The 18893-nt window shown below is 42.3% G+C and overlaps 1 protein-coding gene across 1 annotated transcript in view; it reads right to left on the bottom strand.

Annotated features, from left to right (window-relative positions):
- RAD21 (RAD21 cohesin complex component) overlaps nt 1–10137 on the bottom strand; it is a 29515-nt gene extending 19378 nt beyond the window's left edge. The window contains exons 1-3 of the mRNA XM_068396118.1: nt 9965–10137; nt 2038–2211; nt 36–165 (exon numbers count right to left, since the gene is read on the bottom strand). Coding sequence (XP_068252219.1) covers nt 36–165; nt 2038–2181 — 274 coding nt within the window. The 5' untranslated portion in view covers nt 2182–2211; nt 9965–10137. The remainder of the gene's footprint in view (nt 1–35; nt 166–2037; nt 2212–9964) is intronic.
- Between the last annotated feature and the right edge of the window lie 8756 nt (nt 10138–18893).

Genomic DNA, 18893 nt, shown 5'->3' with positions numbered 1-18893 from the left:
AACTTTTCAGAGAGTGCTTAGATAAATACAGGTACCTGGACGAAAAGCCATCTTAATCTTAATGAAAGCCTCATTACAGTCTGCAAGAAGATATTTTGCTTTCCTGTGGTAGATTCTAACAACACCTAGTAAGAGATGTCCTGAGGTTCGAAGTGCCATCTTCACCTAAAAACATATTGCACAATTAGTGGAATTAGATGTAGCCTTACTTTTTTTCCTTTAATGAAATTTCAGTCAGCTTTGCATGAGTTTTTCAATAACATCAAATATCCAAAACAAGTATACAAATCAGCAGAAAACTGAAGAAAGAAAGAATGCAAAGTCTTGAGTTCAAGATAATAGTCGACATTATTTATGGATGACCTGACAAATACCAGTAAATTAATAGCAGCTCACTCCTGGAACTCCCAAACACTGCTCTGTCTAGTGAAGGAAAAGAAAAAAAAAAAAATGACAAGACAAAACTCATTTTACCACATCTTTTTCTGACATCTTTGTTACTTTAATTGGGAAAAAAAGTGAAAAATACAAAAATTTGGACAGCTATAAATCACGATTTGGTTAAGTAAAATTTGGTTAAAAACTGTTGCTTGTTACCTCCCCATCTTCTGTCCTGCAGTTAAGGAGAAAATCAGAGAGAAATAGTGGAAGATGTGGGGTGTCCATAAACAAGCACTGCCACATTAAAACAAATTTAACTTCCTTTCCTCTTTAATCTCACTGCTTTACTATGTGATCAAGTATCTGCTGTGGGAACTGAAAACTAATAAAATTCCAGGGAAGGATTCTTCTTAAGTACTTTAGTCTTAAAGAGCACGAGACTTTTGTGAACTGTCCATGGAATAACTGTCTCCCAGAAAGATTAAGCAATACAGGGTTCAACCTCAAACTCTGAGAATTCAAAATTTTTATTGCATACAATGTCTTTCTAATATTGCAGCTGATGAAAGTGTTACACAAAGTTAAATATATGAAAGAGAGCCTATCAATTTCTCCTTTTTCTAAAAGAATGCTGCAGCTCACTAGTGAGTCCATGTACATATCTTCTTTTTTTTCAAACCCTTCCAGAGCCAACACTTAAGCAAAATGCTGTTCTGGAATAGTAAGTATCTCTGTGATGGTACTACACATTCTTTGCTTATTCTTAGCAGTTCTTCCAAAATCCAGAGTAGCATTACAGAAACATTATTGTATTTGTATCAACCAAAAGAAAAGGTAAAAATAAGCTTTCTTTCTTTTTCAAATAGTTGCTGTTCTTATCAGACATTCAGATATCTGTTAAGTCACAAAAGTGACAGCCATATCAGTCCACTAGTTCTTAAATGGAACATTTAATTTTCATGAGTCGTAGAGGGAAAAAACAATTTAAAAACCCAAGTTCCTCAAAATTTCCTCTGGTTTCACAATAGCTATCCAGAAGCATTACATTCTGTCAGTTTTGTTGCTATCTATTTGCTTCCCAGAAAACCAGAGACTAAAAGCTTCAAAAGCAAGGCTTTTACACTACAGCGTAGTATTTTTATTGTACAGAAAACTATCCTCATGTAACCAGTAACATTACAAGCTACCAGGATACTGCAGATCTTTTTGCTGTAGCAGAAACATACTTTGAACTTAGGTCACAAGTATGAACAAGAATATCTTAAGCATTATTTCTACAGCGCCCAGTAACAACAGCACTGAAAGAGTGTCATCATGAGGCCTTTAAAAGTTACTACTTAGAAAGCCTGGGCTTTCCTCTCTTCCAAACATTTGCTTCTAAATGATGTATGGTAGGTACATCAAGATACAAGTCCTCCATTTATACAAAGCAAAAGATTTTGTAGCTAAATTGCATGATACTTCAGCATTACAAAATCCACAAGAAAACTCTTCAGAATCAGAGTCAATAGAGTATTTCACATCTGACCAGACCTTTCCACCCTGTAGAACAGCAACATCAAGAATTTTATTTCAGTGATCCAAATAGTAACTACCACCTGTATACACAATTTCTTTTCACTATAAGATAACATTACGTTAGTGTAAAATAGATACCTTTGGTGAAATGATACTCTCCACGCTGCTCTCCAGATTACATTCAAAAACATGGGCTTTGGTTAGCTTCTTATCCCAGTGGGCCGCTAGCCAGATTTTGGCCAGCGGCCCACGCTTGCTCAGGACAAAGTGGGCATAGAACATGGTCCCAGATGTCTAAAACAAAGTGCAAATCTGTAAAGAGAAAGGCAAATTTATTTATTTTTTTCTAGATTTTTTTTTGTGAGGAACATCCTTATAAACACACCCTTTATCCGCAGTAAGAAAAGCACGTTTGTTTTTCAGTCATTAAGGTCAGACTATTTGTACAAAATATTTAAGAAGCCAACACTTACAAGCCGTGGCCATGTAATAGCATATATTATTTATTGCAGAGGAAGTAAAAAGCAGGAAGAACAGCAACCAATGACCATTTACATAATTTAAAAACGTTTACCATCCCATAAGAAAAAAAATCTTGAATATATTAAACTTTATGGTAATGATACCAAACTCACATAAAGCAAACAAACGTGTCTCAGTCTTCAGTCCACATTCTACTACTTCCATTCCTTTCCAGTCTTAATTCAGTACCTACTGCTATACCAGTATATATTCTACATTGTTTCAGTAAAACATTCAGCATTATAAAATACACAGTCCTAAACTTTTTGGACTTTACCATATTTTCTTAAACAGAAAGTACAATTACGTCTTCATTTCTGAACAGACTCTCCATTTCATAATCTTCTTAGTAAAGCTTTGTATTTTTTATTCAAGTGTTGATAAAAATCATAAGAAAACTGACTGCATTATTCCAAACTTCCTAAAGATTTCATTTCCTTCTTCCTCCTTCACCAGAAAAAAAAGACTTCCTTTTATCTAATAGCTACATTTTATCTACTTATGTTGTAACTACCTTCTTATGGCTGGTAAGATGCCAACATATCAAACCATGGTGAAGCAGAACAGCATGATATCTTATGATCTAAACATGCCAATTTCATGTAAGAGGTCAGCATGAGAGTCACTTCAACTACAAGTTGAAAAAACAAAAAGTTTACTTTAAAGAGATGGAAGATTCTCCATGAACAGCTTTTTCTCCAGCAATATCCATAACTAGGGAAAAAGAAATGAAAGAGAAGAACAGGAGAGATGCAACAAGTGCATTTACTTGTAGGTAAAAGAAACAAGTTCCAAAGCAGCTAGGGCACAGCTGTTGGTATTTACAGGGTATGCTTCACAAAAAAAAAGAGGAGGGGCACAACTGTGACTGCTAGAAAAATAAGTATATGGGAAAGAGAAGCACTGGCATTCCTGGTTCACTGGAAGTAAAGCCAACCTCTAGATAGCTGGGTAACAAATGAAAAATTGTAGATCTAGGGGTAAATCTCTGAAAGTAGAGGCCTATACCCTTTTTTACTTTTCTTTTTTTAATAAATGGGAGTTGAAGGAATATAAAGGACAGGGAAAATTATCTTTGTCATGGTACCATACTCGTACCCACTCATAGGTATCCTTCAACATGCAAGATGATGAAAGCTTTGAACTTCAGCTGCATTAAACAGAACAGAATTGTCTGGACAACAGAATTGATTATCAAGCTTATCTGTCTTCATGACAGACTGGCCACTGATTATGTTCATACGCAAGAATGGACACAGTGGAGAGGATTTAAAGGAAATAAAGGCCATGTTCAGCTTCAGCTCGAGTTAACACAGTAGACAGAAAGGATGAAAACTACTCTTAGGAGTGAAGTTGATAGCTTTGAGTCATAACAAAGCTGCAGATGAACAAAAAGTTAAAATGCCATTTTTATTTGTTGAGATTGTGTGGGGGCTAAGGACAGCACTGTACAAAGATGGGCGTGAGCAAGCTTTTCTAGGGAGCACAACAAAACAATTCTGGAAGTCTCCTTGATCAATAAAAGTTATCTAAAGGAAGGTATTCTACTCCTCCCACCCCCCCCAGTGTTTTTTGAAAGACATCACACTGTCTTAAGGCCAGCAGACAATTCAATCCCTTGTGCATTTTCAAAGGCCTCACAGTATTTCTGTATATGCAGAGACATTAACTTTGCAGCACAGCATTTTGATACCTTGACTTGCTACCACAACCATGCACTGCTCTGGTAACAGCAGGCCTGTAAATTACCCATAAATATGAGGAACAGGGGAAGACACAAACATACAGTTAATAAAACCACTTGTATTACTCTGCTAAAAGCTTCCAACAGTTGCAAAAGTAAATACTTTGATTCATGGAGTTTGGCACAATTATTCACCAATGTTTTACAATCATTAAAATACGTAGCATGGGCTTCACAAAACTTCACAAAACAGGGTTAACTGTAACCCTGAAAATATACTGAAGATTTACTGTTAAATGTGAAACATACTATTTGGACAACTCAGAAACTACTTATTACTTTAAACCCCAGAGAGCAAGGATAATGCAAGCATAAGACAAACAACTACCTAATAGGCAAGGTTCCCCAAAAACCTGAGGTCTTGGGATCACACCAAGGCTAATGATTTCACAACTTTTTTTTTTTTTTAAACAGACACATTGTTAACTTTCTTCTGTCTTTTAAAGAACTGACAATCCAAGTCTAAGTACTCCCCATAAGGGGGCTTGACATATGTGAATGGGTTGCAAAACCTGTACTTCCTTAGCAATTAAATCAAAGAATAGAGGCTGAAAATCCCTGCACCCAGTGAAAGCACAGAAACAGTAAGCATTCACCTGTGTTTGTGATGTTTCCTAGGTTTGACTACCACTCAGTACTGGAGTTATGGATCAAACCTAAAACTTGCTTGTGAACTTGGGTCGGTTCTGGGACCAGTTCTATTCAATATATTCATTAATGACTTGGATGAGGGATTAGAGTGCGCTGTCAGCAAGTTCGCTGATGACACAAAACTGGGAGGAGTGGCTGACGCACGGGAAGGCTGCGCAGCCATTCAGAGAGACCTGGACAGGCTGGAGAGTTGGGCGGGGAGAAATCTAATGAAATATAACAAGGGCAAGTGTAGAGTCCTGCATCTGGGCAAGAACAACCCCATGTACCAGTACAAGTTGGGGACAGACCTGTTGGAGAGCAGCGTAGGGGAAAGGGACCTGGGGGTCCTAGTGGACAACAGGATGACCATGAGCCAGCAGTGTGCCCTTGTGGCCAAGAAGGCCAATGGCATCCTGGGGTGTATTAGAAGGGGTGTGGTCAGCAGGTCGAGAGAGGTTCTCCTCCTCCTCTACTCTGCCCTGGTGAGGCCGCATCTGGAATATTGTGTCCAGTTCTGGGCCCCTCAGTTCAAGAAGGACAGGGAACTGCTAGAGAGAGTCCAGCGCAGAGCCACGAAGATGATTAAGGGAGTGGAACATCTCCCTTATGAGGAGAGGCTGAGGGAGCTGGGTCTCTTTAGCTTGGAGAAGAGGAGACTGAGGGGTGACCTCATTAATGTTTATAAATATGTAAAGGGCAAGTGTCACGAGGATGGAGCCAGGCTCTTCTCAGTGACATCCCTTGATAGGACAAGGGGCAATGGGTGCAAGCTGGAGCACAGGAGGTTCCACTTAAATTTGAGGAAAAACTTCTTTACTGTAAGGGTGACTGAACACTGGAACAGGCTGCCCAGAGAGGTTGTGGAGTCTCCTTCTCTGGAGACATTCAAAACCCGCCTGGATGCGTTCCTGTGTGATATGGTCTAGGCAATCCTGCCCCGGCAGGGGGATTGGACTAGATGATCTTTCGAGGTCCCTTCCAATCCCTAACATTCTGTGATTCTGTGATTCTGTGAGACTAATGAGAAGATGATACTACATGTACAGGGTACTTAAACTTTTAGAGTAAGAACCAAAAATAACTAGCTTCTGACTGAGGTTGTCTGTTTCTCTTCATACATTAATGACGCCTTGCCACAGCGAAATACACGAAGAGAAACGAAACAGTGACAATCAGACTATAGATAGTTTTAACATGTGTTTTAATCTGAACTGTTATTAACAAATAATACTTCTATTCCCTGAAGCACTAATTTCCTATCTCACAATATGAGCCTCTGCCACTTCCAAATTCCAGCAGATGCTCTGCTCTGTATGGTAATACCGGGTTACAGCAACTGTCAAATCCCACCTTTACAGTTCTGAGCTGCAGCAGTTCAGCTAGTGCTGTTTAGAGCACCAGCACAATCGGTTAAAGCAAGCCCCAATGGTCGCTCTTTCTCCAGATTTTTTTCTTCACTCCTTTTCCTTATTTCAGGCTTTTTGTCTGATCTTTAATTCATAGGGCAGTAGGCTGATGCAGTGGCATAAAAGGAGAAGATTTTCTGGCATAATTCGAGACTGGGATGAACGTTAAAGGAACTAAAGAGTTTCTTTGAATGGCAGAGTGCTCATACAGACATGTAAAACGTATGTTATTGGCTGTGAAAGCAACTCATGAGAATCCTCAAAAGAAAAAGAGTAGCTGATGGCTCTTGAGAAGCTTGTGAGGTAAAATATAACCTAATTTTGGAAATTGATTGGACATGAACCAGGACCTTAAAACTTGTTCTAAGAACTTACTCATTTTCCTGTCTTGCTTGCACTGCTCTAAGGCAAAAATAATGTATTCACACAAGACCAGGTGGGACCAAATCCTGATCTTGCCAAATTGTGCTTTTAAAAGACTTTAAACTTGATTTTAATTAAATTCGAATTTGCTTCAATGTGCCACAATTGTCCTCAGGTTCCTCTGCCTAAATTGGTCCTCAACAATTGCATAACCTTATTTTTAATATTTTTCTTTCCATAGAAGTGTAAAAAAAGGCTATAATTCTATACACAAAGTAAGTGAACACGTAAAGCAAAACTAACACAATACAGATAGCACACAGGGTCTGACCCAGAATCGGCCTGTTTCATTCTCCTGAGTATCTGGTAATTGATTCTCCTGAACAAGCAACAAGAAAATTGGGTAGATGCTACCTATGAACTTCATCTTAACCATCAATTCACAAATATCAAGTCTTAAAATCCTTCTACATATTAGAATGGCTATCTAAACCCTGAAAAGCACTCTCGTGTAGCTTGATTCCCATCCTTCACGACATTCAGAAAGCAGCTTAATGAACTAATAGTTGACAATAACATTGCAGACAACAGATAAAATATTCACCATATTTTAACTTGGCTGTGGTTCACTCTTAGCCCATTAAATCCACTCACCTGTTACTCTACTAGATGAGATTATGTATACACACACCAGTTCACAGGTTAAGTGACAACTTCCATACTACAGTTTAAAAATCAGCCATTCATTTTAATTCATTTGTTCTCATGCTATCCCTTCAATCTCTCTGCTGGTTCCCCCCTACACACCTAATTTCTTCCTATGCTGTCCCTGCTTCTGTTTCACTAAGCCAAGCCAGCCCTGAGTGATGTGGGGAAGAGTGAGCTCACCCTGTGCACCTGCAGCAGCCCGAGTTGGCCCTGCCAGACTTCAGAAGTCCAGAAGGATTACCCCAACTCTGCAATTGTACTTTGAGTTCTTCAATTTTAACTTGTAATCCTTCACCATACAGTCCTTCTTAAATGTCTAAAACTTCCCTGGTGTGGACACATACTAATGTCTCATAAGCAGGTTTCATTAGCACACTGAACACCTGGTGCCACTAGAAAAAAAAAATCATCACAGGACCAGTCTTCACAAACTCTACTAATAACTCCTTACACCTCAATTCCTCTTTTCAGCACTATCTTATTTCATCTCCTTCCTTCAACCACCTTCATAATTCTCTGGCTAATCCACATTTTTCTGAGTTTTAACATATTTCTTTGTGGCACCTGCAACTTTACTGAATTTCAGTGACAAGTCACCTCAATTTCTTATGTCCACAAAATCAATTATTGAAAAGATGAAATTGAACTAGTCCAACTTGACACACCTTTAATAAATACATACAGCATTTTCCATTTGTCTCCAGGTCTTGTTTCTTCCATCAACATTTTTTCTGAAATACTATGGCTGAGGTTGCACTACCAGGTCTATAATTGCTCAAACACACCACTCCTTTACAGGAACTTGCATTCACTGTTCTCCAATTACAATATACTACGCACCTACATAACCAAACTGCTAGAACCAGCGCCCCACTACAGTTACTAATTCAAAAGGCAGATCACTCAATTATTGTACAGAGTTCGAGATTACTGAACCCTATGAACACTGTTTTCTCCATTTTCATATTTAAACCTCAGCAGGTATCCTGCCCTTGCCCCTAGACTCAGTATGTTCACTCATCCAGTGGAAATGATTTTTTTTAATTTGAGGCTCTGTCTCAATTATCCCAACCTATTCTGCACAACTCCAGTTCCAAGTCAAACTAATACATTTGCAGAAACCTTGTATAAACACACTCCTTAAATGTACATCAGCTTAGAACAGAATTCCTTATGTTACTCCTCTACACTCCGAAGAGTCCAAATGTAAAAAACTAAGTTTCTAACATTTTGCCTCAAAGAAGTTAAACTCATGTATTAACTAGGGCAACTATTCACATTTCTGTGGGAAACACCATGATATCAGCAACCCTGATGGCAAGACAAGACTAATTTAACTGTGTAGTAGTTTAAGTTTATTGTAGGTCTCTCTAACTTTTTGCTCCTCCTTTTATTCCCCCCACCACACTTACTTCCTCTCTACTTAAAACTTTACATCAGTGGGCTTTGTGTTTCCGAGTTTCACAGTGTCAAATATTTTACAAATGAACCTTCACAAAATAAAAAGCAAGCCTGGCCTTACTAATGCTTTGATGTTTCCCCATTTTTGATGTAATGAGTTTTACTGAGGAAGAGGTTAATGAAAGCGTATGCTTATTGCACCCATTCACACAATGTAGGCCTAAATGATAACTTCTCCAAATTTATACTGTTTTCTTCCATGTGCCTAAATTTAATGAGAAGCTATTTTCACTGAAAGCATCATGCCAATAAGTCAGAGTGACCCCAAACTTCCTTTGTTATTGATAAAAACACAACACCTTCTTTTATATTTAACAGAAGCCTTTCATTCAGGATCGGAGAGAAATCTTAAAAACTGTATCAAGACTTATATCGGAGTGTCCATAAGAGCTGCTAGAGTAAGATCGTAATTCTGCAAGTAGGCATTTTTAAAGGGGGCTTTTATTTGCAGATCAACAGTCACAGTACACAGAATGTAGTTCATATGCTACTAGTGCTGATTGCGAGAACATTCAATAGTCTGCTTTATGCAAGTGAGGAATTAAATTACATTAGAAAATAAGAGGCAGGCAGGCAGACGAAACTTCGCTCCTCTCCCCCTCCCCAGACCGCAGCTGCCCCACAGCTACGCCGGCCCTCTTGCCAACACACAGCTGGGGATCTGTTACATTATTTCGGCCACGGGACCCCAGTACGTTGCTCCCTCGGCTCACCCGTGAACCTGATCTCCTGTGGAAGAGGGGAGGCCCTTCGGTGCGTGTGACTGCTCCGGGCTTACAGGTCCCCACCGTCATGGAGCGCACCCCGCTCCGCCTCCTCCCCGGCCGCACGCCGTGCTCTCCGGGCTCTGCCCATGCCCCCGCCACGCCGCAGCCCGGGGCCCCGCTGCGCCCGGTTTCGGCGCAGGTCACCCCAACCACCCGGCCCCATGTCCCCAGCCCCGGCCCCGCCGCCCTACCCCTCCCGGCGGAGCCCCAGGCGACGCCGCGCACCGGGCTGCCAGACGGGCTTTCCCCTCCTGCTGCCACTCGCCCGCCCCCGCCGGGAGGGCTCGGTCGAGGAGTGGGCGCGGCCGTGCCCAGCCGCAGGCGGCCGGCAGCCGAGCCCGAGTAGGCCTGCAGCGCCCCGAGAGCCAGGCTGTGGCCGGGCCCGGCCATGCCCCTTATAGACGGCGGCAGCGAGCCGGGGCTGGCCAGCGGGAGCGGGCGCGGCCGGAGCTGCTCCTTACCCTGGTCCGGGGCAGGGGGAGGCTGGTGCGGCGGCTGGCGAGGCCGGGCTCGGTAACCGCTCCGCTCCTCCTCCCCGGGCCGCACCGAGCCCAGCCGCTCACTCAAACAAACAAGATGGCGGGCGCGGCCCTTCCTGCCGCCCAAACCCGCCGTTCAAATCGGCAGGATGTTTACGGTTAAAATGCCCCCTCCTGCACCCGCCCCGCTGCGCCTGCGCGCCGCCGCGCCGCGCCACCGCTCCGCCAGAAGGCGGGTGCCCAGAGGGAACAGGCCATCTGCGCATGCGCCCGCTCCGGCGATCCGGTCCGCCGCCAGGGAGAAGGGGCGAGGCAGCGGGGATGAGTGACACAGCACACAGCTTCATGAGGGGCGGGGCCAAGGCAGGGATGGGCTTAACTGCGCCTGCGCGGTTCCCCGGGGCTCACAGCGCCGTCCTGGGGCGGCGGGAGGCGGAAGTGGCTATTGGACGGGGCGCGCGCGCGCGGTTGCCATGGCAGCGCTCGGCTGCTGGGGCGGGCCCCGGTCGCAGGCCCGGCCCGACCGCTTGTGCCAGCGGCGGCGGTGCGGCCTGTCGGGGGGCCGGGGCCTTGTCCGGGGCCGCGTCCTGCGAGGGGCCGCGGAGCCTGCCTGTGGTGTGCCCCGAGGAGCTGTGTGGTCGGGCTCGGCCTGAGGGCGGTGTTCGGCCGGGGCTGTGTAGCACAACCTTTGGGTCCAGCCAGGGCCGCACGTGGGGACCAGCCTGGCTGCATGTGGTGCTTAGCTCTCTTCTCACCCAGCAAACAAAAAGCACTGCCTTGAAGGTGACTGAATTTTTAGTTAACTTGTTTTAAAACAAAAAAAAAAGGCTCAAATGAGAGCCTGGGTTATCCTTGGCTGCCCGCATGGTGCCCACCCAGCCACTCTTATCACTCCCCTGCTCATCCAGACAGGGGGAAGAAAATAAGATGAAAAAGAACTCGTGGGTCCAGATAGAGGCAGTTTAATCAAGAAAAGCAAAGGCCGTGCACGGAAGCAAAAGAAAACAAAAAAAAATTTCTTCTCTACTTCCCATCAGCAGGCGATGTCCAGCCACAGCCTGGGCAGTGGGGCCTCAGTACGCGTAGTGGTTGCTCCAGAAGACAAACGCCTTAATGACAAATGCCCCCTCCTCTCCCCCTTTCTCTTAGCTATTGCTGCTGAGCACAATGTCATATGGGGTATGGAATATCTCTTTGGTCAGCTTGGGTCAGCTGTCCTGGCTATGTCCCCTCCCAACCTCTTGCCCACTCCAGCCTACCGGCCTTTTGGGGGCAGGGGACGTTGTTGGAGAGACAGCCTTGATTAACAGGTCCCCACAAGCTTGTTCATTCAGTGATGAGGGGAATGTGTGCTTACAGGCAGCTGCAGAAGCTACCTGTCAGGAAGGTTACATCAGGATGCTGACATACATCGTCCTTCTGCTGCTCGAATAAAGGGAAGGGCTCGAATAAACTATGCTACCATGCGGTGCACCCTAAGCAAGTTTGTGGATGCCACCAAGCTGAGCGGTGCAGTTGATTGATTGGTTTGAGGTAAGGGATGCCATCCAGAGGGACCTGGACAGGTTGGAGGAGGGGGCCCATGTGAACCCTGTGAAGTTCAACAAGACCAAGTGCAAGGTCTGGCCAATGTAATGCCCATCAACAGGAAGGGCTGGAAGGATGATCCTGGGAACTACAGGCCTGTCAGCTGATTCTGCACCATGACCTCGGTGCCCGGCAAGGTCGTGGAACAGATCATCTTGAGTGCAATTACACAGCACTTAGAGGACAACCAGGGAATCAGGCCCAGTCAGCATGGCTTTAGGAAAGGCAGGTCCTGCCTGACCAACCTGATCTCTTTTTATGACCAGTTGACCTGCCTAGTGGATGAGGGAAAGGCTGTGGATGTAGTATGCTTGGACTTCAGCAAAGCCTGTGATACTGTCTCCCATGGCATTCTCCTGGATAAGCTGTCAGCCCACAGCTTGGAGAGGTGCACCCTTTGCTGGGTTAAGAACTGGCTGGATGGCCTGGCCCAGAGAGTGATGGTGAACGGTACCGCATCCAGTTGGCGTCCGGTCACTAGTGGTGTTCCCCAGGGCTCAGTACTGGGCCCAATCCTGTTTAATATCTTTATTGATGATCTGGATGAGGGTATCAAGTGCACCCTCAGTAAATTTGCAGACGACACTAAGTTGGGTGGGAGTGTTGATGCCTGAGGGTAGGAAGGCTCTGCAGAGGTGTCTGGACAGGTTAGATAGATGGGCTGAGACCAATGACATGAAGTTCAACAAGGCCAAGTGCCGGGTTCTGCACTTTGGCCACAACAACCCCATACAGCGCTACAGGCTGGGGGAAGAGTGGTTGGAAAGCGGCTCAGTGGAAAAGGACCTGGGGGTATGGGTGCATAGCCAGCTGAACATGAGCCAGCAGTGGTCCCAGGTGGCCAAGAAGGCCAACGGCATCCTGGCTTGTATCAGGAATAGTGTGGCCAGCAGGACTAGGAAAGTAATTGTCCCCCTGTACTCGGCACTGGTGAGGCCGCACCCTGAGTACTGTGTCTAGTTCTGGGCCCCTCACTTCAAGAAAGACATTGAGGTGCTGGAGCGAGTCCAGAGCAGGGCAACAAAGCTGGTGAAGGGTCTAGAGGGCATGTCCTATGAGGCACGGCTGAGAGAACTGGGATTGTTTAGCCTGGAGAAAAGGAGGCTGAGGGGAGACCTTATCGCTCTCTACAACTACCTGAAAGGAGGTTGTAGTGAGGTGGGGGTTGGTCTCTTCTCCCAGGCAACTAGCAACAGGACTAGAGGGCATAGCCTCAAGCTGCTCCAGGGGAAGATCAGGTTAGACATTAGGAAAAATTTCTTCACAGAAAGGGTTATTAGGCATTGGAATGGGCTACCTGGGGAGGTGGTGGAGTCACCATCCCTGGAGGTGTTTAAGAGAAGACTAGATGTGGCCCTTAGTGCCATGGTCTAGTTGACACAATGGTGTTAGGTCAAAGGTTGGACTCAATGATCCCAGAGGTCTCTTCCAACCTAGTTGATTCTGTAATTCTTTCTGAGGCACTAGTTAGTCTGAAGCTACAAGTGCATAAAATAACATTTTGGATCAACAACAAACTGTCTTTAGCCCAAAGAGACCCAAAATGCAAAAACCTTATTAAAATAACCTCTCAGAAATAATATTTTTTGTGTAATGGGGCATCAGCTCACAAAAATAATGTTAGAATACCAAGAAAATCTGCCTACCAAGGGTTTAAGAAGTGTTATGGCTATTTGTGGCACTCAGATAATATATCTTTGTGGATGATAACATCAACCAATAATATATAAAAACATGCAGGCTCGGGCTCTCGATTCTCTTTCCTCAGTTTCAGTTTTGCAGATTTCAGCATTTGTTTTTGTTCATAATGTCTCAATAGAACCTTTACTCAGAACAAACATTGATTCTCTGTGTGCCCCATGTGGAGTTTTGCTAGGTATAGTTATGTTTCAGGTTTTTGTTCTGCAAGAAAACATGTGCTGTATCATCACTATTTATTCCCTTTTCTGTGCCCATATGAAATGAGTTAGTGGTCCAGGCACTGAACCAGGGAGTGTCTTAGGCTATAGGCCACTGGACTGCTGATTAGAAACTTAAATTACTTTAATATTGCTGATATACTGGATTGCATCAAATCCACCAAAAGTGTGGACCAGCAAAGATGCATCATTTGCTGCTATAAGAAAACAACCACTCACAGGGGAAAAAAAAAACCCCACACCAGTAAAATAATAGCACAACTGTGTGAGTTGGGAATCTAAACTATTCATACCCCAGCCCACATTATTACTGAAAAGTCTATGGCATAGCCTTGCTTTGTCTCTTACCCTGCTGAGTACTTGTCTCAGTTGCGTTCATTTTAGTAAGAAATCTTTCTCTATCTCAGCAGACACTAAGTGTTTGCGGCTTTTGGCCAAAATTGCTTTTCTAGCTGGTGTTGGACAATGTGTGCTGGTTGCCTGTCTGGAAGCCCTACATCAAATTGCTTTTGACTGATAGCAGAAATTAATGATGGGAAAGAATGATGATAGTTTTTTTAGATTGTCACTACCATTTCCTTAATCATTGCCCATTTTTAATAAAATAATAAAAAATGGGTCTCAGATTATTTTTTTTTCTCATGCTCTATACCATTTGAGCAAGCAATTTTATCTATAAAAGATACCCTTTTTGAAACCCAAACTAGGATGCTTAAAGTTAAGTTTTTGGCAATACCTACCATCTAATTAAAAGCATAAAGCTAGTACCTAGGTCCAGTCCTTTCCAAATGACTCTCTGTAGTCGGATTTTGCAATTCTTCCAAAGTTTAGTTTCCAGTCTTTCCATACTTGGTTATTACAGGGCTTTAAAAGTACATACTTCAAAGAGGCAAGTATATGCAAATCCCAGAGAGTTTATAGTCTAAATTTGGCTGAATTTAAATCTAAAGGATTTGAATTGTTATCACATCTGTTTCTCATGGCGGTATGTGACTACTGTGAAGATCAGTCTGTAATCTTGTCCCCTAATTTATTCTTGAATGTATTCTAAAATGAGGTCAGTCTAATTTAATATGGCTTATTTTTTCCAAGGTCTTTTAGTTTGATACTTTTCTGCTTCATCTAACAAGAATGCTTCCTTCCATCAAAATTAAGATCAAGACAGTTCGTTCGCATGGTCCAAAACTAAGGTTATTGCCTGATATAAAAATGTTTCATTTTTACTGTGGAGATGAATGCACTACATGACCAAGTTGATATTTAAACTTCAGCATATTTTTCAGATGTTCTGGTAAAAAATAAAACAATTATAGTAGAGTAAACAAGGAAGACCAAAATACGGTATGTTGGAACGCATGTCCATTGAGTTCCATCCACTGACCTGTCAGTTCTAAAGAACATAAATGAGCTCTCTTCATTATTAATCATATATTAAATTGTTGCATGACTCCTTCAAACGTTTATGATCAAGTCAAATATTTTTCAACGGTAGCCTTTTGTATTTCGGTTCTCATGAAGATCAGTTCTTTAAAAACAGTAATATTCTCCATTACTAATGTTTTTTTGCAGTTTTCTTTTCACTCGTATTGAAAAGTGCCCTGAATGTCCTGACCTGAGACAGACAGTGTAACTCATCTTCCTGCCCAATTTTTTTTTTTTTTCTAAAGAACTACCACAAGAAAAGGAGTACACTGATTTGTATGCGGCACTCAGTACTCTGCTGAATTTCTCTTCTGGCTCTGCTCAGACACATGCATTCCAGATGGTGCTTAAAAAAGCGAACTTGTAGCTATTATGTACACTCTTGCTGGCATATAGCAGATCACATTATGCAGTGACATTTAGAAAGAAACTGAGGCAAAATGCCTATTTTTGTTTCCAGATTTGGTCAAGCGTATCTTTCAGGCAACACACCCATGATTTTCAAGTGCAGAACAACTTAGTTCGTATATAAATAACTTTCTCTAAGGAGAAAGGACAACATGTTGTAATTCCTTTTGAATAACTGAAGTAATCGTTTTTCCCTGATAAACATTTTACCTTGAAATTTGAGATCCAGATCCTCTCTTAAGTCACACACCCATCTTCCAGTTCCTTCCAATCTAAACTATTTTGCCCAGTCGCTTCAAAGTACTATCAATATGATTGCCAGATAAATTGCTTTTTTGATCCATCAAAGAAGAAATTCAGGACAGTCACAGTCACGCTTCTGTCATGTGAAGTAGAAGAAAAAATACCATCAGTTGTAATTTGATTAGAACCTGTGTACTCTAAAAGATTCAACATTTCAAGGCAGATGATCCAAAGTTTGTCCAAGGTGTTGGACCTTCTCTGAGGAACAGTTTCAGCTTCTGTTTACATCAAGTCAGCTTTGCTGCAGCTGTATAGAAGAGCGGGAGGTGGTGGAAAGGGATCTCCTACTGCAAGTGCACGTGGACAGACGTTTTCAGCTGTAAGCTCCAACTGCATTTAGGTGATCCACAGGTGTAATTGTTTCTGAAACTGGAATTCAGCTGCCACCACAAAATCAGCATGGCACTCTATTCTGAACAGTAGAAGACAGACATTTGCACTCCAGCTGGTACTCTAGGCTTTCTGTTTTCAGTGTGGGCCACCTGGCACAGATCCCACAAAAAGTACATGAAAGACAGGAACAGCTGAAAACATTGCATTCTTGCCACTTCGGCTCTTTGTTCGCAATACATCCTTTTGCCAGTAGCTCCAGGCAGAAAGGTTTTCTGTTTGCTGGGAATTCCTTACCTGGCAAGTCAAAGATGTTTCCTACCGCTTTATTTCATTTGAGGAACACAAAGAGATATAACTGAGGAAAAAAAAAAAAAAGCCTAGATTTGTGAAATTGCAATGGAAGTTCAGCTCTTGACATTTGCTAATACTAGATAGGTGGAATGTTGTTAGGATCTGACACAGCAAATCATGCACCACGTAATCAGTACAAATAAACTTGTTTGTATTGGGGTTTTCAAGGTCTCTGTAATTTTGTTTCTTAGAATGAAAAGCATTTTTTCCCAACTCGGGACAAGTGGTATAAGAATTTCAAATTATCTATAGACTCAGCATTCTTGTACTGGCCTTTTTGATTCAATTATGTATCAGCCCACTTCTGCTGAAAGTTTAGTTTGTTGTTATTCAAGAAGAAAACTTTGAAAGCATCCTCCCTTTCTCTTCCTAACACATTTTGTTTCCAGTAAACTGAAATATGCATGTAGCCATTTGTAATATTAATTTTCTGGAAAGGCGCCTTTTTTTTTTTTTTTAAATTGCAGCTTATCAGATTAAGTTTTTCTTGCATACTGGAGCTTAATATGTTTCAAATTTAACCGCTAAACACCAGTAATGCTTTCTTGGACCTGAAGATTTCAATTTGCTGCTCAATTGCAGTCTTTCTTCTCTCTTGTCTTTTGTTACACTCTTCTCACACATTTCTGCCTTTCTCCTCCCAACCTCCTAGCCGCAATCTGTGGTAATTTTTAACTTCTAAAGTTGATCAGAAGGGTGAAAGTGATGAGGAAATGCTGGTAGTAGATGGTCCAGGGAAAAGAGCACAGGGACAGCTCTGCAGGGCAGGGAGAGGCTGAATGCAAGCATAAGAAATACAAAAGAAACATTGATTTTTAAATGGATTTTCAGTCAAATCCACCAATTTTATATATACCTTGAGTGCTGATGCTCTACAGCATTTTAATTGAGAACAGTCTTACATTAATGTAAACTTTGTAGAAATGAAAGTGTACATGAGATCTCTATCAGCATGGTGATATTAATGTAATACTTGCCCTGGGAGTATCTCAATACTAATATGCTGTTAGGATAATTTTATCTGATTCATAAAACCAGAAAGGTGTATAATGCTGATGTATATGAAAATTCTCTGTGATTGATAATGCCTGAAAGCATTCCTAAAATACAGTGCACAAGGAGTTACACCATTTCTTGCCCATTATAACTGCCATACATTTCTCTGAATAGAGAACTTTTTAAAAACAGTACATAATTGAAATCATTAAGGATTCATGAAACCATCTTTAAATGTGGCTCTGAGGCTCGTACATGTCTGGAAGATAAAATACAAATTAACTAGACTTTGGCACACTGTAGTATTTAGATGGATTAGAAATTTTAGAATTCATGATGAGAGTGTTAAGTATCTATTGTTGGTCCAGTTGTTGTTAGGCAATTTAATTTTACCTACCTCCCTTTTATCTGACTCCTCAGGCTCCTATGATGTCAATTGATGTCGTTATTTTCCATGTGTTGACCTAAAAGTTATGTTTAAATCAAAACTGTTGTTTTACTTACCTACTCATAGCATAGTTGTACTGTGTTGGTAGGCATAAGTCTTTTGAGTTAGAGTTGTCAAATAAGACAAATCTGATGCTTTGGCAAGCGTATACTTGTAGGCTTTCCAAATTATGCTGTCCTGCGTTCCACCATTTGCTCAAACTGATAGCCATAGTGCAGGCAATGACCATAAAATCTTTCTGATTATGTACACCAAGATGCAGCAAAACTCTTAACAGTCTCCTGGCAAGCCCTAAAACATGGGTATCTGTTAAATAATGGCACCTGTCTTCATCACAAGGTTTCTTACTGTCTCTACCTCATCATAACTTCCCAGTAGCAATGCGGAGTGCTGAGCTTTCAGAGGAAAATAACCACACGTTTCAGTGCTCCTGAGGGCAGGCTCTGCACAGATCACCAGGAAAGTACCCATCTTCCTTCTGGTTGTATTACAGCTACGGGGCTAACTGTAGCTAATGTGCTTATCAGTGTTTTTCACAGGTCTGGAAATAGCTTTGCACAGAATGAAACTGCTTCAACAGCCGTTCCCACTGCCATTGTCCCTGTCTGTCACTCAGCGGTAAGATGTAGCAGCTGTTTTGAAAACCGCCATCAGTGGCTGTGTCAGGCCCCCAAAGGTGCAGTCGTCCAGTGGTGACTTACCAAAGACAGAAGGTGCAAGTTGTACCCTGCTCCCAAACGCTGTTGCAGCACAAAAGACTCTTTAGAAAGAGTGTGGAAAATTACATTATGATTATACTTTGATAAAATTATATTATAAATAATGTCTGGAAACAAATCCTACCACTTTAAAAATTTGATTCCATACTCGGAATTACATTGACTTCCACCTAACTGGCTTGTGTTAAATATTCTCCACGCCTTCATAGAAGCTGTCCCCCAAAGCATGGTGTTTCAAAGGGGAGTGAAGAGAGCAGCATACCTCTTGCCCAAGTTGAGTATGTCACTCAAAATAAATTCTGTTCTCTATATAGAAAGAATGTGTCATGGTAAAGTAAAAGTCAGCTCACTGAACATGGATGAAGCATCCCCGTTAGTATGACATGACTATAATGAATATTCTTACTTCAAGGTAACCTTCTTGT

This window comes from Nyctibius grandis, chromosome 3, assembly GCF_013368605.1.
Source record: "Nyctibius grandis isolate bNycGra1 chromosome 3, bNycGra1.pri, whole genome shotgun sequence".
NCBI classification, from domain to species: domain Eukaryota; kingdom Metazoa; phylum Chordata; class Aves; order Nyctibiiformes; family Nyctibiidae; genus Nyctibius; species Nyctibius grandis.
The sequence above is the reverse complement of the archived record's forward strand: the minus strand, read 5'-3'. Positions and strand labels throughout refer to the sequence as shown.